Genomic DNA, 20243 nt, shown 5'->3' on the forward strand with positions numbered 1-20243 from the left:
TGTAAAAATGTCTAGACCTGGATGCTTTTAGATGGAAAGTATCAAGAGCTAATGAAACAGCTGGAAGTGATTGAAAGCAGCATACCTACTGTTGGACTGGTGGAAGAAACTGAAGAAAGACTACTGGAGAGGATTGAGCTGTTTGAGGTATACTTTTTTAACTACAAGTGTGTATGTGTAATAGGCTACACTCTGTATATTGGACCAAAATGATTACCTAAGAAAGCACTATACCACACTAAATGTATTATGAACTGCTGCAGTTTCTGAGCAGTGTTGGAGAAACCACTATTGGCTGAAATATTCTTTTCTGCTTGGCTTTTCACAGTGCTTTAAGTCAAGTTTAACAGAGTGCCAACCAAAACTGTACCAAATTTTAGAAGACAGCAAGAGACTTTTGATGTCTGTGAATTGTCCAGAGCTGGAAGGCTTCATAAATAATTTGGGAGAATACTGGGGGAATAACAGAAATCGTATCTCCAAAGAATTACAGAGACTGGAAAATATCCTGAAACTGTGGACCAGGTAACTGAGAAGGTTTATGTTATCTTAGAATAATGACAATATTTTAGTCAAATATGAATAATTAAATGAAAAAAAAAAACAAGGGGAAACATATGATTCAAATAACTGAAAAATCTGAAATACACGTGTCAGCCATAAAGTGAACTCTTAGGGGGCAATAGAACCTGTAAAACATTGACTTATATGGAAACACTTTAAGACCAAACTAATGTCATACTTCTTGTGGGTAGTCATTTTTTTGGTGAAAGTCCAAGGCCTGCCTCTCCTTTACCTCTGGAGCCAAGGACAATAAAGGGAGTGGTGGTGTCCCTAAATAATACACAATTTCAATACATGTGTACCAAAAAGATAATCCACAACATACAGGGTTTGCTTTGCTGCAGTTCAGTAATTTCTAGTCATGCCACTGTTGATTAAAATATTTGTCCTCTGATGCTCTTGAATTGTAGATATAAGAACGAATCTGCCGAGCTTGGTAATTGGCTGCGGTCTGCAATTGATCGACTTGAATTCTGGACTCAACAGTCTGTAACGGTCCCTCAAGAGCTGGAAACTGTCCGAGACCATCTAAATGCTTTCTTGGTATCTGAATTTTAAAAATCTTAACATTATGTTATCTTAACATTGTTCTCTTTATCGCAATCCCAGCAATGTGGTAATATTTGCTGTTTACCTTTGAGTTAACTTTTAGTATGATATTCTGAGACAATTTGGTTTTATTTTTTTATTATTCGTGGGTATTTAGCTTTTTTATCCAGCAGCTCTCAGGTTTGCAATTTTAGAAATCTGGTTGCTAGGGTCCAAATTACCCTAGCAACCATGCACTGATTGGAATAAGAGACTAGAATAGGAGAGGAGCTGAATAGAAAGATGAGTAATAAAAAAAGTAGGAATAACAATACATTTGTAGCTTTACAGAGCATACATATTTTGATGGGATCAGTGACAGTCAGTTATAAAAAAAACTATAAAAAAACAAATAGTGAAGACTAATTGAAACATTGCTTGGAATTGGCCATTCTGTAATATACTAAAAGTTAACCAAAAGGTGAACCACCCCTTAAGATCTAATCTATATGTATTTATCTACAAAACATGGCAGCGTCTTAAAGGGGTGGTTCACCTTTAAAGTGGACCTGTCACCTTCACATAAAAAGCTGTACAATGAAAGTCTTTTGCAAATTAATCATGGAACCCAAATTATTTCTTTTATTTAAACATCCATACCTGTTATAAAGGTGTTTAAATATCTGAGCTGTCAATCAAATATTACCTGCCCCAGACTGACTTTTTTTGTGGCATATATTCTTTTTTGTGGCATTGATAGGAGTTTTCCAAAGAAGTTGATGCCAAATCATCTCTGAAATCTTCAGTCATGAGTACTGGGAATCAGCTGCTTCGCCTAAAAAAAGTAGATACAGCGTCACTGCGTTCTGATCTGACGAAAATAGATACCCAGTGGACTGAGCTGCTCATTCATATCCCAGTAGTGCAAGAGAAATTGCATCAGGTGAGTCATTCTGACATATGAACAACCCCTATTAATAAAAATATTCATTCAATAGATTCATATCATATCACCAAACTTGGTATCACCTTTAGATTTTCTTTCAAAAGTCAATCTGATTTTTTTTCTTTAGTTGCAAATGGACAAGTTGCCTTCCCGCCATGCCATAACTGAAGTAATGACTTGGATCTCATTGATGGAAGATATTATTAAGGAGGATGAAGAGAATATACGGAATGTAGTAGGATGTGAGGTTATCCAGGAATACCTTCTAAGATACAAGGTACTGTATTTTGTTTCATGTAATATGTTCATGTATTATTAAATCCTAATAAAGGTTGCCGTTTCAACAGCCATTTTGGTTCAGTTTGTTTTAAACCACGAGAACAGGAAACTCTGCAATGATTTTCTTGAAAAATCTGTCAAACATATCACATGTATTTAATATATCTACCTTGTTCATTTAGCTTAAGCTAAAAATGCAAGTTTGGGAATAAAATGCTCTTGCATATAGCTTCTACTTTAAAATACAAATATGGGACCTGTTTTCTGGATAAGGTGTCTTTCTGTAATTTGAAGCATCATACATTGTCTACTAAAAAATTTACACATTAGACATTAAATAAACCCTTTAAGATTTGCCTCCAATAAGGATTTATTCATAATTATATCTTAGTTGGGATCAAGTACTAGCTACTGTTTTTACAGAGAAGAAGGAAATCATTTTTAAAAATTAGAATTATTTGATTAAAATGGAGTCTATGGGAGATGACCTTCTCATAATTAGTTTAAAAGGTTTTCAGATAACAGATCCCATAACTGTATGAGGATATTAGAAGTCCCCTCGTAGTTCTCAGTCTTTATTCCTTCAAATAATCATGGAACTCATTCCCATATTTTCTACATTAGGGCATACAATATGTTTAACATAAAATAGTAAACACGTGTTATGGCCAACATTCCATTTCTATTCTTAAATATGAAACAGAGTGGCCTTTATTATTGTTTTTTTTTTTTGGGAAATACAAATATCATTACATATTGGCGATTGAGGCATAATTATTGCAGCCTTGGGAAGTAAATCACCTGTTTTAGAATTGGTCGATATCAATAACAGTTTATACAGATTTTATCCATTATATATACATATTTATATTATATATATAAATATAATTAATTAATTATTTTAATTATATAATTAAATATGAATTATTATATTATATATATTATATATGATCACTTTTAGGAAGTACAGAACTCAAACAGTAGTAATAATTGGGAATGGCATAGACAGTGATGTGTCCCCACAAGGAGATAACCATTTCTTGGTGGTCAATTTAAAATAATTCAGAGACTAATTCTGTATGTGCTGCTTTTTTATTTCAGGGGTTTAAGATTGATGTCAACTGCAAGCAACTTACTGTGGACTTCGTTAATCAGTCGGTGCTGCAGATTAGTAGTCAAGATGTGGAAAGTAAGAGAAGTGACAAGACAGATTTTGCAGAGAAACTCGGAGCTATGAATAGACGCTGGCAAATCCTTCAAGGATTAATTACAGAGAAGGTAAAACAAAATAACAATATAGTAATAATAATACTGCATTGGTTTCTAATGAATATTAATTAATACTTTCATTACTAGTCTATAAATCCTACAAACTTCTGATTTATCATTACTGATGCTGCTAAACGCAGTAGTGGTACAGTATAACTTGATGTTACTGGGCCCCACAGCAAATTAATTTTAGAGCCCTCAACATATCCTGAGATTGCCCTGTTTTACCAATAAATGTTAAAAATTGTCTTTATTTGGGCCTCATAGGGCCCCCTATGCCTCCTGGGCCCCCTGCAGCTGCAGGGTCTGCTTCCTTCATACTTACACCCCTGTAATGCACCCAAGTTGTCCAAATTTAGCTTTCAGATCATCTTTGGTGAAGAATATATATGTTTTTCATTTGTTTTAGTGATTTTTCTTTTAAAAAGGAAACATGTATTGGCTTGAAAATAATTAAGTGGGACTTGAATAATATTTTCCTTCATAAGAAAGTCACCAAAAGAGATATGTATCTGTGATTTTTGACCAAATTATGTATATGATGAGTTCCACATTTCATCAAAGAAACAGCTGTTCTTTGTGAATGTATATTTTTTCATATATAAAGAGAGAGAGCTATATATCAGTCAGAAAAGATGGAGCAGTGCTAAGACTTCATTGGAGAAAATCTGCAGTTGATTCCAGCATGCTTTCAGTACATCAAAAAAAATAAAATGCTGCATAGGCTTTGGTTTACTTGTTTCAATATTTCCACACAGATCCAGATGCTGGAACGTTTGTTGGAATCATGGACAGAGTATGGAAACAGTGTTCAAACCCTGAAATCCTGGTTTGAGAGGCAAGAAAAGAAGTTGCAGAGGCAACAAAGTATTGGTGATCAGGCATCTGTTCAGAACAGCTTAAAAGAATGTCAGGTAACCAATGCTATAAAGCAGTGTACTCAGTTTATTGAGTGGTATTGTTTAAGTTTTGTTGGGTATGTCTAGGTATCCCTAGCTGCTTTGTAAACTACAACTTCACTCATTCACTGTGGCTGTACAATGCTCCTTTGATGTATTGTGCAAATTCTTTTTTTTTCCCCAGGAACTTGAAGACTTAATAAGGGTTAAGGAAAAGGAGGTGGAGAAGGTTGAACAGAGTGGACTTTCCTTAATCCGTGATAAAAAAGAAAATGTCACAGCAGCAGTTCTACAGACCTTGAGAGAACTTAACCATTCATGGGCCAACCTGGACCATATGGTTAGTGAACCTGATTTTCTATTTATTATATAAGAGGCAGTTCTGTTAATAAATACAGCTTATTAGAGTCAACTGTATGCCTTGATATTGAAGAAAATTATATTTGTGTAGGTACCGGTAAGATATGTTGCATTTAATTCTGTAAGATGGTTAATACATTAAATTTAGTTTTATTGCTGATTAAAGTGCCACTAGATTGTGTAGTTGGCACCTAGATGTTAAGCTTAGGAATTAATAGACCATATTTCATCAGACAGCCCATTGGCATCAAACACTTCAAAGCACAACAGTTCTTTTTTGGTTAGCCATTATCCATTGTAGATTAAGCTGCAGTGTAAACAGAAAAGAACAGGGTATTACATTTACAACAACTATTTGCTAGACTTTTGTTTTTCCCTTTTTTGAAGGCACCATCAAAGGGCAAAGAGCTGCAAGTAAAAAGAGTATTTGTCTTATGTCTGTATTGTGTTTTTCAGGTGGGTCAGCTAAAGATATTGTTACAATCAGTACTTGATCAGTGGAGCATTTACAAGCAATTACATGAAGAGCTGAACAGCTACCTTATGGAAGCCAAGTATTCCCTTTCCCGCTTCCGCCTTATGACAGGCTCAATGGAGGCAGTTAAAGTCCAAGTGGAAAACCTTAAGGTAGGAAAGTGTGAATGGAAATGGAATGGTTACTTTCAGTAGAAAAAAAAGACAATAGAAAGCAAATATAATAGATTATGTTAATAGATTGGAGTTTTAATGGGTGATCTTGTATCTTTTAGAAACTACAGGAAGAACTCGAAAAGAAAGAAGACAGACTTGATAAATTTGGTTCTGTAACAAATCAACTTTTAAATACATGCAAATCATCTGTAACAGATGGCCTCAAAACTACCTTAAAGGAGGTCAACACAAGGTAAAAACATGGCAAATCATGTATCTATCTCATTCAATCCAGCTAAACTAGCAAAATACTTATCCTGGTCTTTGTCTTAATTTCTTTGATTTGGTGCCTTAAATCTGGCAACCTTTTGCTACCCTAGTCTAGGAATTATCACTTCATTGGAGTTTTGCTCCCCTATGCTATAAAAGGCACTGAGTTTGACCGGGAGCAGTAACCCATAGCAACAAATAAGATGTTTGCTTTTAAACAGGCGACCAGTAAATTCTACCTGCTGATGGGTTACTATGGGTTACCACTTCTGGGCATCCTTTTACATAACCCCCTATGTCCTATGTTTAGGGTACAAAGTGTGTCCCAAATCTATACATGGCATATTTTTGGTTTGTTTACCTTTTGTTTAACCTCCCCACCCCTTATACCCTTTATTTTTTGGATTATAACTGTAATGAGCAGGGCAGTATGTAATCTGCATATTTTAAATTATTAATTAATTAAATATGCTCCTCATAACATTTTTCTACATAAACGTATTATCTTACTGCATCTAACTTCCAATAACTGTTTTGAATTGTTAATAGATGGAATGATTTAATGGAGGAAATATCGGAACAGCTACATTCGAGCAAGACCTTGCTCCAGCTGTGGCAAAAATACAAAGACTATAGCGTTCAGTGCAATGCCACTGTTCAACAGCAAGAAGATCGGGCTAATCAGTTATTAAAAACCGCTGCCAACAAGGACATAGGCGACGAGGAGATCACAATTTGGATACATGACTGCAGTGTGAGTATGATATAAACCTTAAAGTATTATAAGTATACTGAATCTGATTTATAAAACACTGACAAATTCTATGACCTCCATCTTCCTGGCTTGAATGTGTCCATGTAATCACAGAGGTTGTTCAATTTCTGTCCTTCTATCAGGTATTACTTAAAGGCTTGAATACTACAAAAACATCATTGGTGTCTTTAAGTGAGACAGGAGAACAGCTGAAACAACAAGTCGACACATCTGCCACTACAGCAATTTTGTCTGACCACCTTTCCCTAAACCAACGTCTGTCTGTATTGGAGCAGGCTCTTCTCAGGCAACAGTCAATTCTTCAGGTATTCTGTGAAATCTGCTGTAGGATTTGTTAGACATCTTCAATGCACTATAATGGTTATGTCCATTATAACTAAGTATGTATGCTGAGTTCTGAGTCATGCTGTCAACTTTATATAATCAGGGAATTTTGTATCATACATTAAAGTTTGCAGCCAAAGTCCAAGAAATCCCAATGTAGACTATAGGAAGAATTTTTCTGAGTGCTCTTAAAACTGTATTTACTAGAGCAAAGCCACTCTAAAACACTTGACATTTTATTGGTGAGTTGGTCAAGACAATTTAATAGTTTGTTCAATGTCCATTCTTTATGTATGTTACGGTTAAAATGCAGCTACAAACACAAAGACATTCATTTTAACCTTTTTCTGTGTAGATATGCAAAAGTATTTATTTGCAGGTTGCAGAAAAAAAGTAAAAATAATATATACAAAGTTGTGTAATGAGCATGAATTCTTGTTTATTACAGGCTGGTGTTTTAGATTATGAAACATTTATAAAAAGCCTGGAAGGCCTTGAGGCCTGGATAATCGAAGCTGGAGAGGTATTAAACGGTCAGGATCCAAATCGTTCATCAGACCTCTCTACAATTCAGGAGAGAATGGAAGAACTCAAAGTAAGTGCTGTTAATTAAAGCAGAGAGTAATGTCAACATCTCTAAGTACAAAATTTAGAAGTGTGTGTCACTGGAATATGTATGATTTCCTCAAAGAATTTTTTTTTATTTTTTTTTTTGCTCTGTGTATCATTGTAGATGGGGATAGATCATATAACTTTATGAAATGCCCATCTGTCAAATTAAATTAGTTTAATAAATAAAATGGGATTAACAAGTAAGTGGCTTTAATGCAATGCATTCGATTAAAGCAAGCTGATTGTTCTCCTCAACTGTTGCATAATATCATTATGCTATTTTGTATCAAGCTTGACCAATTATGGTACAAGTATATAGTGTCACATCAGTCCTCCATGTGCTCATCTTCACAACACCAACACTATGGGACTTGGTAATTTTGATTGTTAAAGAGCTCATATCACTGAAATTTTGAAAACAGTATTCTTTATCTTGCTTTAAATAAATACTTTCTGGACATATAGCCATTTGAACTGTTGGGTACTTACTTCATTATACACAAAATTATTGACTTTAAATAAAATGGGATGAGGGCTGTTGCCTCCACTCTGACATGGCCAATTGCATATGACCTTTATTTTCATATTAACTGCAATATATACAGGTATGGGACCTGTTATCTAGAATGCTCAGTGACCTGGGATTTTCTGGATAATGGATCTTTAAATAACATTAAGCCCAATAGGCTTTTTTTGCTTCCAGTAAGGATTAATTATATCTTAGTTTGGATCAAGTATAGGGCACTGTTGTATTATTACAGAGAAAATCATTTTCAAAAATGTAGATTATTTGGCTAAAATGGACTGTATCGGAGGCCTTTCTATAATTCTGAGATTTCTGGATAACTGGTTTCCAGATATCAGATCCCATATCTGTAAATACTTTTGTAACTATGCATATGCCACAAATGTTACAATTCATTCTTTATTTTAATTTCATACAAAAAAAAATGCAGCATTGGCATTGGGATTTGTAGGGTTAAACCTTTTAAGCAGATATGTTGCCATTTCCAATAATAAGCTTTAGACCAACTGCCACATACTTTTGTTGATATTGTTTTTTATCATCTTTTCCAGAGGCAGATGTTAAGGTTCAGTAGTATGGCTCCAGACTTAGATCGCCTCAATGAACTAGGCTATAGATTGCCCCTGAATGACAAGGAAATCAAAAGGATTCAGAGCCTTAATAGACAATGGACTGTTACCTCGTCGCAGACCACAGAACGATTCAGGTAAGAAATGTTTCCCTATTATTTATAAGGATTTTGGATATGGGTTTCCAGATATTAGTTTATTACCATCATCATCCCAAGCAATCCATAGCTTTGATTTTTTTTTAATATGCTTTTATATCATATTATTTAATTTGCCGTTGTATTATTCAATATGGCCACTGGTAGGCAATGTGATGCAGATATTCATCCTACTCATTATATATTTGTTTCTTGGAATGTATTTGGATATTTCTGGTTTCTAAATTAATGTTATTATTGTCCCATTAGCAAGTTGCAGTCTTTCTTGCTACAACATCAAACCTTTCTGGAAAAATGTGAGACTTGGATGGAGTTTTTGATTGAGACCGAGCAAAAGCTGGCTGTAGAGATTTCAGGAAACTATCAAAGTCTTCTGGAACAACAAAGAGCACATGAGGTAAACGCCTCTAGAAAATTTAATAAACTTAATCAAAACGTTATACTGTATGTCAGTCCTAGTTAATGACTGGTATTGGACTACAATTTAAGCTTGATGCAGCCACAAAACAGTGTTAAGTTGGCCATTTACTATAAGGTCTATTTGTTGAATATCACATTCAGCTTAAGCTTTCATTGACCAGTAAGATTTTTGTCTTTTTTATTCATTACTTGCTAGGCAAATTTTAAGCAGAATTTGGCAATGTTGACCCTACAGTTGGAAGGAAACAATGTAAAGACCAGCTGTATGTCATCCTATATGGCTACCTCAAAGCAAAATTAACCAGTGTGAATCATTAAAATCCATTTATTTGTACTGACATGTTGCAATCTATACAAATAAAATACTAACACACAGTAGGTGCTAAATTGCAACAATCAGCACTTTAGTTTGAACAGTATTATAAATGTAAAGCAGTGACCTGATTGGTTGCCACCCACAGCTGCATATATATTTTACAATAGTATATATATTTACACATTTCCAATACACAGTTATTCACTTGCATGCAAGAGTATAAAAATCAAGAGCATTTAATAAACAGAACATCAGATGTCCATTGTTGATGTTTATAAAGGCAAAACATTTTGAACTGTATACTTTACTGAATCATTTCCTTAAAATTGGCACAGGTATGGAATCCGTTATCCAGAAACCCGTTATCCAGAAAGCTCTGAATTACAGAATGGCTGCCTCCCATTTTATCCAAATTTAAAAATGATTTCCTTTTTCTCTGTAGTAATAAACAGTACCTTGTACTTGATCCAAACTAAGATATAATGAATCCTTATTGGAAGCAAATCCAGCCTATTGGGTTTATTTAATGTTTACATGATTTTCTGGTAGAATTTAGGTATGAAGATCCAAGTTACGGAAATCCGTTATTTTGAAAACCCCAGGTCCCGAGCATTCTGGATAACAGGCCCTATACCTGTAGTAGGGAACAATTATTATCCATATTATGGTGGTAAAGTTTTATAATATAAAGAATATAATATTTTAGTATTTTAAAATATAATGCTAATAAGCCATTTCTGGGAAAAATGCCCATTACAAACACTGGTGTCTAGCCCAACATTTAGGGGCCCATTTATTAAACCTCGATTTTTTTCTGATCAAGGTTTTTAGGGGGAAAGCTTAAATTTTTCATGGAAAAATAAAAACTTGAATTTTTTGAGATTTATTATACCCCAAAGCTGCTAAAAATCTAAATCCGAAAATACTCCACCTTAAACCTGTCAAGGTCATGTAGAAGTTAATAGCAGATGTCCCTGAAGTTGTTTCTTGACATTGTGACCTGCACCGGATAATATAAAAAAAGTTTGGTTTTTTGTCTGATAATGCAAAAAAGTTGAGTTTTCGCAGTGTAAATTCGGTAAAGTCGTGTCGTTTTGTCGCTTTGATTTTTTCCAGAAAAATTATTGATAAATGAGTTCAATTTGCGAAAGGGAGTTTGGTCAATTTTGTTTTCATAAAAAATTTGATAAATTTGAGTTTTAGTAAATCAGCCCCTTATTGTCTTCATAAAATTGACTATATTTTCTCAAATTCTTTATTTATAATTTTAACAAGGAAGGGGGAAGGGGTACAGAAAAGAAAGGAGAGGGTTGGGAAAGAAAGGAATATTTGCAATAAACATTTACACATTCGTAATATTTAAATCAGCAAGTCCGACAACGAGTCAGGTTTGAATGTGTATCAACCAGGCTCTGAATGAATCACGTATCTATGTTTGTGAATTATGCAATTTGTTAACAATGAACTAATATTCTTCACTGGCAGTTATTTCAAGCAGAAATGTTCAGCCGGCAGCAGATTTTGCATTCCATAATTGGCGATGGACAGCGCCTGCTGGAACAAGGACAGGTGGATGACAGGTATAATGCCGCATCCATTATATTTTATGAAAGGCTAATTGTATAAGTGCGTTTCACAAAAAATCCTTAATCCTGAATTAATCTTTGTGATTTTAGTGATGAGTTCAACTTGAAACTGACATTACTCAGCAACCAGTGGCAAGGAGTGATCCGCCGAGCTCAGCAGAGAAAAGGGATTATTGATAGCCAGATACGACAGTGGCAGCGCTACCGGGAAATGGCTGAAAAGCTGCGAAAGTGGTTGGTGGAGATGTCCTACCAACCTGTCAGTGGTCTGGGAGGTAATCCAATACCACTTCAACAAGCCAGGAACTTACTTGATGAAATCCAGGTAATAGAGATACACACCAAACATGTATTTGTACGGCATATATACTGTATTTTGAACACACAAAAGTCTGTCTCTAAGGCAGTGATCCCCAACCAGTAGCTCGTGAGCAACATGTTGCTCTCCAACCCTTTGGATGTTGCTCCCAGTGGCCTCAAACGAGGAGCTTATTTTTGAATTCCAGGCTTGGAGAAAAGTTTTGGTTGTATAAAAACCAGGCGCACTGTCAAACAGAACCTCAGTGTAGGTTGACAATCCACATCGGGGCTACTTAATGGCCAATCACAACCTTATTTGGCACCCCAAGAACATTTTTCATGTTAGTGTTGCTCCCCAACTCCTTATAATTCCGAATGTTGCTCACGGGTTTAAAAGGCTGGGGATCCCTGCTCTAAGGCAAGAAAGAAAATATTGTAGACATAGTAAAACTAAAAGAATGTGAATCTCATGTATATGGCGTTTACCTTTGTGAAGATTGGATCTTTAAGTCCCTTGCTATAGTATAAGGGTTTTTTGGACCATCCCTTCTCATTATCTATGTAAGGAGGAATTATGGCTGCTTAATGACAGATATATGCCTTATAAAAGTAGATACTAAACACTGGCTATTGGTTTTCCAGCTGAAAGATAAAGTGCTCCACAGACAGCAAGGGAGCTATATTCTAACTGTAGAAGCAGGGAAGCAGCTCCTTCTTTGTGCTGATAGTGGAGCAGAGGCTGCCTTGCAGACGGAGCTCATGGATATCCAGGAGAGATGGAAGGCCACATCAGTCAGACTGGAGGAGCAGAAGAAACAGCTTGCATTTCTACTGAAGGTAGGAATAACACTTGATGGGAAATCCATAGATTAGTTCAATAATGTGACATAGTAAGAATAGTTTAAATATTATAGATAGCTATGAAATACAGCAGTACAGAGTATAACCATTTATTAATCTTTGCTACAATATTTAAATATGCAAGTCACCGTGTTACTGACGTGATAGAACAGTGCAAATGTTATTGTTCCAAATCACCACATTCAGTTCAGTCTACCGCAATTGCACCTGATGCAGCAAAACAAAAGTAACTAAACATGCTTATGGTAGAAAATCGGATGCAAGTTGTGGCTAAGGGGCCCATTTACTAACGTTCATATTTTGGAAGTTTATGAAGGGTTAAAACCAAGAAAAAAACTAAAACAAAACTTTGCCATCCAAAAGCTATCAAGGTCATGAAGAAATCGATGGGTCGCCATCCTTATCCAGTTTCAAAATTTTTCTGTAATTTTAGCTGGTTTTCTGGTTTTTTTCCATGTAATCCAGGAATTAGAGGTTTTCCTTGTCTTATTGGGATCTTTCTGCTGTTTGTGCATGCTTTTTATATTCAGATCTTTTAATAAATTACTTTATTTGTGGTTTTAGCGAAAAGTTTTTTCGTGGTTTCAAAATTCACTAAAATGAGAATGTTGATGAATGATTCTCATAAAGTAAGAATTGTTTAGGTTATCACACTTAGGGGCAGATGTATCAAAGATCGAATATTCGACTGCCGAATTAAAATCCTTCGACTTCGAATATCAAAGTCGAAGGATTTTGGGCAATTTGTTCGATCAAACGATCGAGGGAATAATCGTTCGATCGAACGATTAAATCCTTTGAATCGATCGAAATCGAAGGATTTTAATCCATCGATCGAGGGATTATCCTTCGATCATAAAATTGTTAGCAAGCCTATGGGGACCTTCTCCATGGGCTAACATTGGCCTCGGTAGGTTTTAGGTGGCGAACTAGGGGGTCGAAGAAATTTTTAAAGAGACAGTACTTCGACTATCAAATAGTCGAACGTTTTTTAGTTCGAAACGTTCGTTTCGAAGTTCATAGTCGAAGGTTGAAGTAGCCAAAAAAAAATTCTAAATTCAAACAATTAAATTAGGAATCTGATAAATAAATCTCCCTGCCGTGCCAGGCCCTTGATTCGCACAGATTTGTATCCTTCACATTTTCAACAACAAATCCTTGCAAGGCATGTAAGTACAATTAACACACAGAGTCCATTTTCCATTTCAGGACTGGGAAAAATGTGAAAAGGGAACTGCAGCATCTCTGGAAAAACTAAGAAACTTTAGAAAAAATTTGTCTCAGCCTCTTCCAGATCATCACGATGAGCTGCATACGGAACAGATTCGCTGCAAGGTAATATAGAAGTGCTTGTGATTATGTGCTGTTTTCTTAGTACAGCTATAGGATCTATCTGGAAACCCATTATCCAGAAAGCCCTGAATAACCAGAAGGCCAATGCTTATAGACTCCATTTTAATGAATTAATTCAAAATTGAAATTTAATACAAGAACCTTATATTTGATCCCAACTAAGATAGAATTAATCCTTACTGGAGGAAAAAAATCCTATTGTTTTTTTTTTTTTTTTAAATGTTTAAATTATATTTTAGTGGACTAAAAGTATGCTGATCCAAGTTGCTTATCCGGAAAACCCCAGGTCCCTAGCTTTCTGGATAACAGGTCCCGTGCCTGTATCACATGGGTAGTTTTGCATTTATTTAGCAGACACTTTCAATGTATATGAATGTATTAGCATATCTTTTGTTCCTGCAGGAACTTGAAAATGCAGTGGAAGGATGGGTGGAGGACCTCATGTTTTTAACCAACCTCAAGGAAAATTTCACTCAGCACATCACTGCAGATGACATTGCAATACTTAATGAGCGCATTGAGCTCCTGCAGCGACAGTGGGAGGAGCTTTGCCATCAGGTAATTTGGTGAAAAATACTTTTGTAACGTTCATTTGTTTTGGCTTCACTGTCCCCAGTGTCAGTCGTTATTTTGACAGCTTACTGGCAGTGAACCTGTGTGTTCAGGGATTGGTCACCTTTAGGTTAACTTTTAGTATGATGTAGGGAGTAATATTCAGAGATAATTTGCAATTGGTCTTCATGTTTTATTATTTGTGATTTTTGAGTTATTTAGCTTTTTATTCAGCAACTCTCCAGTTTGCAATTCCAGCAATCTGGTTGCTGGGGTCCAAATAACCCTAGTAACCATGCACTGATTTGAATAAGAGATTGGAATATCAATAGGAGAGGGTCTGAATAGAAACATAAATCATAAAAAGTGGCAGCAACAATACATTTGTAGCCTTACAGATCATTTGTTTTTTAGATGGGGTCAGTGACCCCTACTTGAAAAGTTGCTTAGAATTAGCCATTCTATAACATACTAAACTTAAAGGTGAACCACTTCCATAAAGCATTTCAGGACTTTTGTTGTTTGCCAGGCAATACTGTAAATGTAGAAATATCGGGGATATATGCTAAAGCACAAATGCTTTTCACCTCACAAATAGCAGAAGCTCATTAAAATATTTAATTGGTAGGAGACTTAAAAACTACACAGAGGTTAATAGATATGCTGCATAGGTGCTTTTTGACATTGACAGTAGCTTTAATACCAATCACTTGCGTCCCGGATGTGAAGGAGGAGCCTTTAGCTATTTCTCTGAGCTGAGAACCACAACAGGATATGTACTATCACTGCAGTTTTCTGTTAAAAATAAAACAGTAGAAACACTGAATTCTAGTTATTATACTGAGAGGTACAGCATCTATCTTCATCTTAAGCTGTAAGGGAATGGTGCTATGTGAATAATATGACTGACGCTGTGCTTCACAAATGGGTATCGCCAAGACTATGAGGTGACAAATTACTGTTTTATTTGTCCACTGCTTGTTTTTTGTGTGATAATTTATATTTATTTTTATTACTGTTTTCCTTCAGGATGCTTTACAGTTTGCCGTTTAAGATTGGTGTCATTTTCTAAAAAATATGCATTTTACGCTCAATAGGATAGGTATAATGTTCTGAATCTCTGTATATCTAAAACTACATCTCACCAAGCCTAACACTAGAAAACTGTAATGTAAATAGAAAGGTACAGATGTGTTGGTTTCATTACTCAGTTCCTGCAAATTGAATTGCGTTCAGTCGCTACTGATTATAGTAATAGTAGAGTGAGACTGTCGGACTCTAGGCTATTCGACATCTGTGATTTACAGTTCATTCACAGCCTGTATATTGTATTGTCTGGATGGTCACAAGGGGCTGTACATTGTATCATCTCAATCTCAATGGTCACATTAAACATACTGGGGCAAATTCACTAAGCCGCGAAGCGCCGAACGCTAGCGTTAATTCGCTAGCGTTTGGCATTTTCGCTACTGCGCAAATTCACTAACGAACGCTGGCGTAGTTTCACTAGTGTTACTTCGCAACCTTACGCCAGGCGAATGTTCGCTAGCGACGAAACTACGCAAATTCACTAACTTGCGCAGTGTACTGAACGCTACCTTTTACGCTAGACTTCCTTCGCCACCTCAGACCTGGCGAAGCGCAATAGAGTAGATAGGGATTGTTTAAAAAAAAGTCAATTTTTTTTCTAAGTCCCAAAAAAACGCTGGCGTGTTTTCTACATGATGGCTGATAGGCTGAAAAAGATCGAAAAATTTTTGGGGCTCCCCTTCCTCCCCCCTACATTTCCTGACTCATGGCAACTTACCTAGACAGTGGGCACATGTGTAGGGCAAAATAAAATTTTTATTTGCTGATTTGAAGGTTTTCTAGGCATTGTAGTGCAGATACGTGTTCCTCCATTGAAATTTGAATTTCGCGCCATATGCAAATTAGCCTTCGCTAGCGTAACTTCGCTTTATATATTGAATCAACGCTAGCGCAGCTTCGCAACCTTACGCTACCCCTGTGCGCAATTTCGGATTTTAGTGAATTTGCGGAGCCCTGGCGAAACTACGCCTGGCGAAGTGCGGCGAAGTTGCGCCTGGCGCAACTTCGCATCTTAGTGAATTTGCCCCACTGTATCTGCCATAGTCTGAGAGGGTTATGTAAATTGTAAAATCAGGTTTAGTAATCCAATCAGATGTTCTGCTTTCAAATAGGAGGCCACTAAAGAAACTACTTAACGTGTCTGGCTATATAAATATAATCATGGTATGTACATATATGTATGTATATTTTTACTACTTGAGAACGAAGCACTGTACAGAGGAACAATAAATTAGTAGAACAAGCAGGTGGTCATAAAAAATACAAATAAGTAGAAAATACAATACAGATAAATACAGTTGCAATATGTACAGTTACAACTGTAAAAGTACAATAAATATTACGGTAAGAGTTTAGTATCAAGAAAACAGGAGGATGGAGGTCCCTGTCTTGTAGAGCTTACAATATAAATGGCAGAGTAACTTTAGGGAGATATTAAGTGCTAGAGGTTAGAGTGGCACTGCCATGTAAGTGGGTAATGTAATATCAGGCATTAAATATACACCAGAACTAGTAACCCCAAATCAAACAATCAGCAGATCAGTAAATGTTGTGTTCTGATAATTTCATTTTCGAGCTCCCATCTGTGATCAGGGCTCTCCCTTAGATCATACCCATGTTACAGCATACATTGTACAAACATTTTAGTGTATAAGTAATTTAATTCTAGTTCTAAGAATATCTAGGACAGCAGAAACATATTCTCCCCAGATATTAACCTGATTTCAATTTGGGCTTTCATGTATATCTAGGAAAGCAATTAGGCATTCTCCCCAAAATTTACCCTCACAGGCATTCAGGCTAAGAATCTGTCAGTGTGCCAAGCCACCTTAGTTGGACCAAGTCCATATTTGGGGAGCCATTGGTACCGGTAATCAATTTTGCCATTAAAGAAAGCTTGAGCATATTTTCCTAAATTTTACATACCATTTTTGGTATGGTGAGAGACTTTTCCTTTTTCTGTTCTTGGTTATTTTGCTGTGGTAATGACACTGAAAACCTTTCACAATAAAAACAAGTTTATATTGTATATTGTTTCTGTAACAAATTCTACTTGCTTTCATTTCATGAAGTATGGAGTACTTTCTGTGCTACTAACCTTTACCGAAACACTGACTAGGGTCCTGGGTAATTGTGCTTTTATTTCCATAGTTGTTTGAGAAGGCAAACACAATTTATATATTTTTTTCTTCTACTGAGACTGCAGATCTGAAGAAGTAAAAGTGGTTTACAATATGCTGCATCTCCCACCCCTGGGTAGCCCTAGGAACTCATGAATGGAGTGACGGAAATAAACACAGTAGCTCATCAAACATCTTCACTTTTATGTCAGCTTCACATGATCACCAACTATATAAATAGAAAATACAATGCATGATTTCTCCAATATAAATCAATGTTTAGGGGTTAGCGACAACCAAATGTATTCTTGGACTGTGGATTTGTTGTAAATGTTTTTCAGTGAAGCCCATGACAAATTGCTCTCTTTTCTTTTCAAGGGAGTGTGCTTAGTGTCTTTTTTAATTTGCCTGACAAAGAAAATAAATAATTTTTGTTTGGTCATTTGTCACAGCATGGATGTAAAATTTTTTATTCACTTATAAGTTTCAGAAAATGTGCTAGATGGTGCCTTTAATGTCATTAGAGAAGCCATTAAAAATGCTTATACCTCAATTGGCAGGTATCCTTGCGACGGCAGCAAGTCAGCGAGAGGCTCAATGAGTGGGCCATATTTAATGAGAAGAACAAGGAGCTCTGTGAGTGGCTGACGCAGATGGAAAGCAAGGTCTCCCAAAATGGTGACATTAGCATTGAGGAAATGATTGAGAAACTTAAAAAGGTACAGTTTTCTATTGATTTCATACAAATATAGAAGTTGTTCAACTGGCATGGTTTTCAGATGAGTGTCTCGTTTCTTTTTTTTTTTAATCATCATATTTTAGGGAGGAATCATTTTGTAATTTGCTCCTCTTTTATTGTTTACCTGAGCCAGGCATTCCACCATATTGATTTTATTTATTTATTTATTTATTTTGATATTGATTGAATTGATTATATTTAACTCCAGCATGTTATCTGTTAAATTGCAGAAAACCTGCAATGGAAAACATGATTTAAGTGCAATCTTAATGTTTTGAAACATCCTCAATATTAATTGAATTATTGCTTTACTTATATGTGATGGGACAAGTTACCTAATTGACCCTTTTAGGCTCAAGCCTACAACTTGCAGCCTAAAGTTGGCCATAGACTTAACAATTATGATCTTTCTTGGAAAAGAAAGATTGTTCGTTTCACTACACACGTGTAGAGCTGAATCGTCAGATATACAGGTAGAAACAATAGAATTTGCTCCACTCTTTAGGTTAGGGGCACACTGGGCGATTCGGGGAGATTTAGTCGCCACCTTTGCGGTGACCAGTCTCCCCGAATGCTTTCCCTCTGTCTTGCACCGGCTATAATGAAAAAATGCCTGCGTTCACAAGGGAACTTCGGGCGACTTCGGAATACGAAGTGCCGCGTGTGCTTTGACGATTTTTCATTATACCCGGCACAAGACCGAGGAAAGGTGTTTGGGGAGATTGGTCGCCGCAAAGACGAGGCGATTAGTCGCCAGGCGACTAAATCTTCCCGAATCGCCCAGTGTGCCCCTACCCATAGGACTCTGCTATTAGTCTGATATTAGCGCTTCTGAAATTTAAATCTGTTCACACACAGAGAAAGTATTTTCAAATAAGATGTGGCAGCTTCTTTGTTCTCTGGGTGACTATTTTTATTGCATGGGAGATTTATTTATTAGTATTTTATTATTTATTAGTATTTTTTGTAACTGTTGATTTGGTTGTGTTCTCTGTTGGATTAAATCTGCTCAACATCAAGTTTGGTTTTTGAAATATTCAGATTTCTTTTTTAATTTGGTCATTAGGATTATCAGGAGGAAATTGCTGTAGCTCGTGAAAATAAAATGCAGCTACAGCAAATGGGAGAACGGCTTGCCAAGGCCAGCCATGAAAGCAAAGCTTCAGAGATTGAGTACAAGCTAAGCAAGGTGAATGACAGATGGCAGCATCTATTAGATCTCATTGGAGCAAGGTAAGTAATTATATGACTACATTCTAGCCTTTTATACAGTAAGTGCAGAAATGGCTGCAAAGCAAAAATGCAAAGTGTAACATTTGGATGCAATTACCCATGTTCTCCCCACAATGCAACATATTTTTCCAAAATTCCATTGTCACATGCTTAAAAGCATATGTCACAACTTTCACACCTTTTTGCAGTGTGGATGCAAGTTATTGTCTGCTCTGGTAAATAAATGGTGTATATGTTGAACTGCATGGCTTTCTCCCCCACTCCTGCCAACTGCTGGTAGTGCTGTTTTCATGGAGATAGCATAGTTCTGTGAACTGCATTCCCAGCAAGACCTGGAGCACAAAATGCATAGCAGGGCAAAAATGCCCAATTTCAGAATCTGGACCTTTTCCTGCACCTTGTTAATGACCTCTGTATGTAATAATATATTTCAGTTCTAGATTAACGTTCTTTGATGCTGCTCTAGTATTTTCTGTACAATGCTTATACAGAATGCTCGGAACCTGGTATTTTCCAAATAGCAGATCTTTCTGTAATTTGGATCTTCATACCTTAAGTCTACTAGAAAATCATGTAAGCATCAAATAAATCCAGTAGGCTGGTTTTGCTTCCAATAAGAATTAATTTTATCTTAGTTTGGATCAAGTACAAGGTACTGCTTTATTATTACAGAGAAAAGATAAAATCATTTTTAAAAATGTAGATTTTTTTTTTTATGGTAGACTGCTATTCTGTAAATCAGAGCCTTCTGGATAACGGGTTTCCGGAAAACGGATCCTATACCTGTATTTATCTTTCCTTTTCCTTCCATTTATCCATTGATCATCATACTGATCATCACTGCCTCCTGGTTTTGTTGTTAGTTCATTTGTGTTCTCCCATTTGGTCATTTTAATGCTCTGCAGACTGCTTTAGGGCAGTGCTGTGCATTGCTGCCTTTTAGCTCTGGGATTATTGGGTTCAGT

At 36.1% G+C, this 20243-nt stretch overlaps 1 protein-coding gene across 3 annotated transcripts in view; it reads left to right on the forward strand.

Moving 5' to 3' along the window:
- The window catches only part of syne1.L (spectrin repeat containing, nuclear envelope 1 L homeolog), a 285490-nt gene that overhangs the window by 225491 nt on the left and 39756 nt on the right, over nt 1-20243 (forward strand). For all 3 annotated transcript variants that reach the window (XM_018263031.2, XM_041562725.1, XM_041562726.1), the window contains 22 exons: nt 16-147; nt 329-525; nt 975-1107; nt 1853-2035; nt 2166-2315; nt 3419-3595; nt 4345-4500; nt 4670-4825; nt 5302-5472; nt 5595-5728; nt 6295-6499; nt 6643-6825; nt 7293-7439; nt 8534-8688; nt 8959-9106; nt 10931-11025; nt 11122-11356; nt 11974-12168; nt 13402-13527; nt 13948-14103; nt 17867-18025; nt 19112-19278. In XM_018263031.2, the coding sequence (XP_018118520.1) occupies nt 16-147; nt 329-525; nt 975-1107; nt 1853-2035; nt 2166-2315; nt 3419-3595; nt 4345-4500; nt 4670-4825; nt 5302-5472; nt 5595-5728; nt 6295-6499; nt 6643-6825; nt 7293-7439; nt 8534-8688; nt 8959-9106; nt 10931-11025; nt 11122-11356; nt 11974-12168; nt 13402-13527; nt 13948-14103; nt 17867-18025; nt 19112-19278 (3560 nt within the window). The remainder of the gene's footprint in view (nt 1-15; nt 148-328; nt 526-974; nt 1108-1852; nt 2036-2165; nt 2316-3418; nt 3596-4344; nt 4501-4669; nt 4826-5301; nt 5473-5594; nt 5729-6294; nt 6500-6642; nt 6826-7292; nt 7440-8533; nt 8689-8958; nt 9107-10930; nt 11026-11121; nt 11357-11973; nt 12169-13401; nt 13528-13947; nt 14104-17866; nt 18026-19111; nt 19279-20243) is intronic.

Source organism: Xenopus laevis, chromosome 5L (assembly GCF_017654675.1).
Source record: "Xenopus laevis strain J_2021 chromosome 5L, Xenopus_laevis_v10.1, whole genome shotgun sequence".
Lineage (NCBI taxonomy): Eukaryota > Metazoa > Chordata > Amphibia > Anura > Pipidae > Xenopus > Xenopus laevis.